This window comes from Belonocnema kinseyi, chromosome 9, assembly GCF_010883055.1.
Source record: "Belonocnema kinseyi isolate 2016_QV_RU_SX_M_011 chromosome 9, B_treatae_v1, whole genome shotgun sequence".
Classification (NCBI taxonomy): domain Eukaryota; kingdom Metazoa; phylum Arthropoda; class Insecta; order Hymenoptera; family Cynipidae; genus Belonocnema; species Belonocnema kinseyi.
Window position 1 is genome coordinate 55803928 of NC_046665.1, and position 1227 is coordinate 55805154.

The 1227-nt window shown below is 28.8% G+C and overlaps 1 protein-coding gene across 1 annotated transcript in view; it reads left to right on the forward strand.

Moving 5' to 3' along the window:
• Window positions 1-991, forward strand: part of LOC117180382 (tyrosine aminotransferase) — a 71689-nt gene extending 70698 nt beyond the window's left edge. The window contains exon 11 of the mRNA XM_033372860.1: window positions 735-991. Coding sequence (XP_033228751.1) covers window positions 735-890 — 156 coding nt within the window. The 3' untranslated portion in view covers window positions 891-991. The remainder of the gene's footprint in view (window positions 1-734) is intronic.
• The last annotated feature ends 236 nt before the right edge of the window (window positions 992-1227 follow it).

The window sequence follows — 1227 nt, forward strand, 5'->3', positions numbered from 1 at the left end:
TTGAAAATTAAAATTCGAAAATTTTTTCTAAAGCCTCCAGGGGACTTCGTTTTCGCACGAAAAAATTTTATGTGCCCTTATTGCATCCGGACCCACAGTTTTGCTCCAATAAATGAACACAGCGTTTGTTCACTGGAACACGGGCTATTTAAAGGTCCAGTAGGTGAACACTCATTTATTAATAAAAAAACGTACTTTTTGTGAAAAAACCCGGTGGGAAATTGAATAATAATATCTTAAAACTATAACAGCACAACTTTGATGCAGAAAAGGTAAAGAATTTTTTTGTAAAAGCACCATAATCGATTATGCTTCACATTCAAGAAATTTTAAAAATTATTTACAAGAATTTACTGCAATGAATTGTATATTAAACTCTTCAAAATTGCTTCAAGATTTCAAATATATAGAAATTCATAAAGACATTAACTTGCAAAGGTTATATTTATATATTTTTCGCATTAGTGTTCATTCACTGGTGACTGTTCAGCCACTGGATCACTCACCCTAGACATTTATGAAACAAAACAAAACAATTTGACTTCAATAGGGAGGGCTGGAAAAAGTTTTTAAAATAGCGTGACGTAGTTTTTAAATGCCCCCTCATTGCAAAATGTGAAAACTAAAAAAATGTGTGCAGAAAATGTTTAATTAAAAAATGCGATTTTCTATTAATTTTGAAACCTATTTAATAGAGGAACTAACGATATTATGTTTTATTTCGATTGTTTCAGTGCTTTGATTACCCTTCCTATATGAGACTGGTAATTACAGTTCCGATAGATATGCTAGAAGAAGCCTGTAGCAGAATTGAACAATTCTGCGTTAGACATCATATCAAGAGTCCGCAGTCAAGAAATTCCCTGGAAGGCATTGCAATTCCTTATTAGAGATATAAAGTGATTTTATTGAATTGATAAATTTTAAATTAAGTGTGTAAATATTTTAATTCTACTAGTAAAATTCAAGAATATTCCTTTAAAAGACGTATTTATTTTTACAAGAACAAGCCCTGCTCAAAATGGAAGGATAGAATGGAATAGAAAAATAAAAAATAAAATTACAAAAAGTATTTTTTTAAAATTATTTCTAGTTTGAAGAATCATATTTATTCTGTATAATCAAATTTTTATGTACGATTTCATTCTTTTTCCAATAATTTCATCCTTTTCTGAAACGTATTTAATCTATTTCAGTTTCCAATTATTTCATTTTTAGGTTTTAATT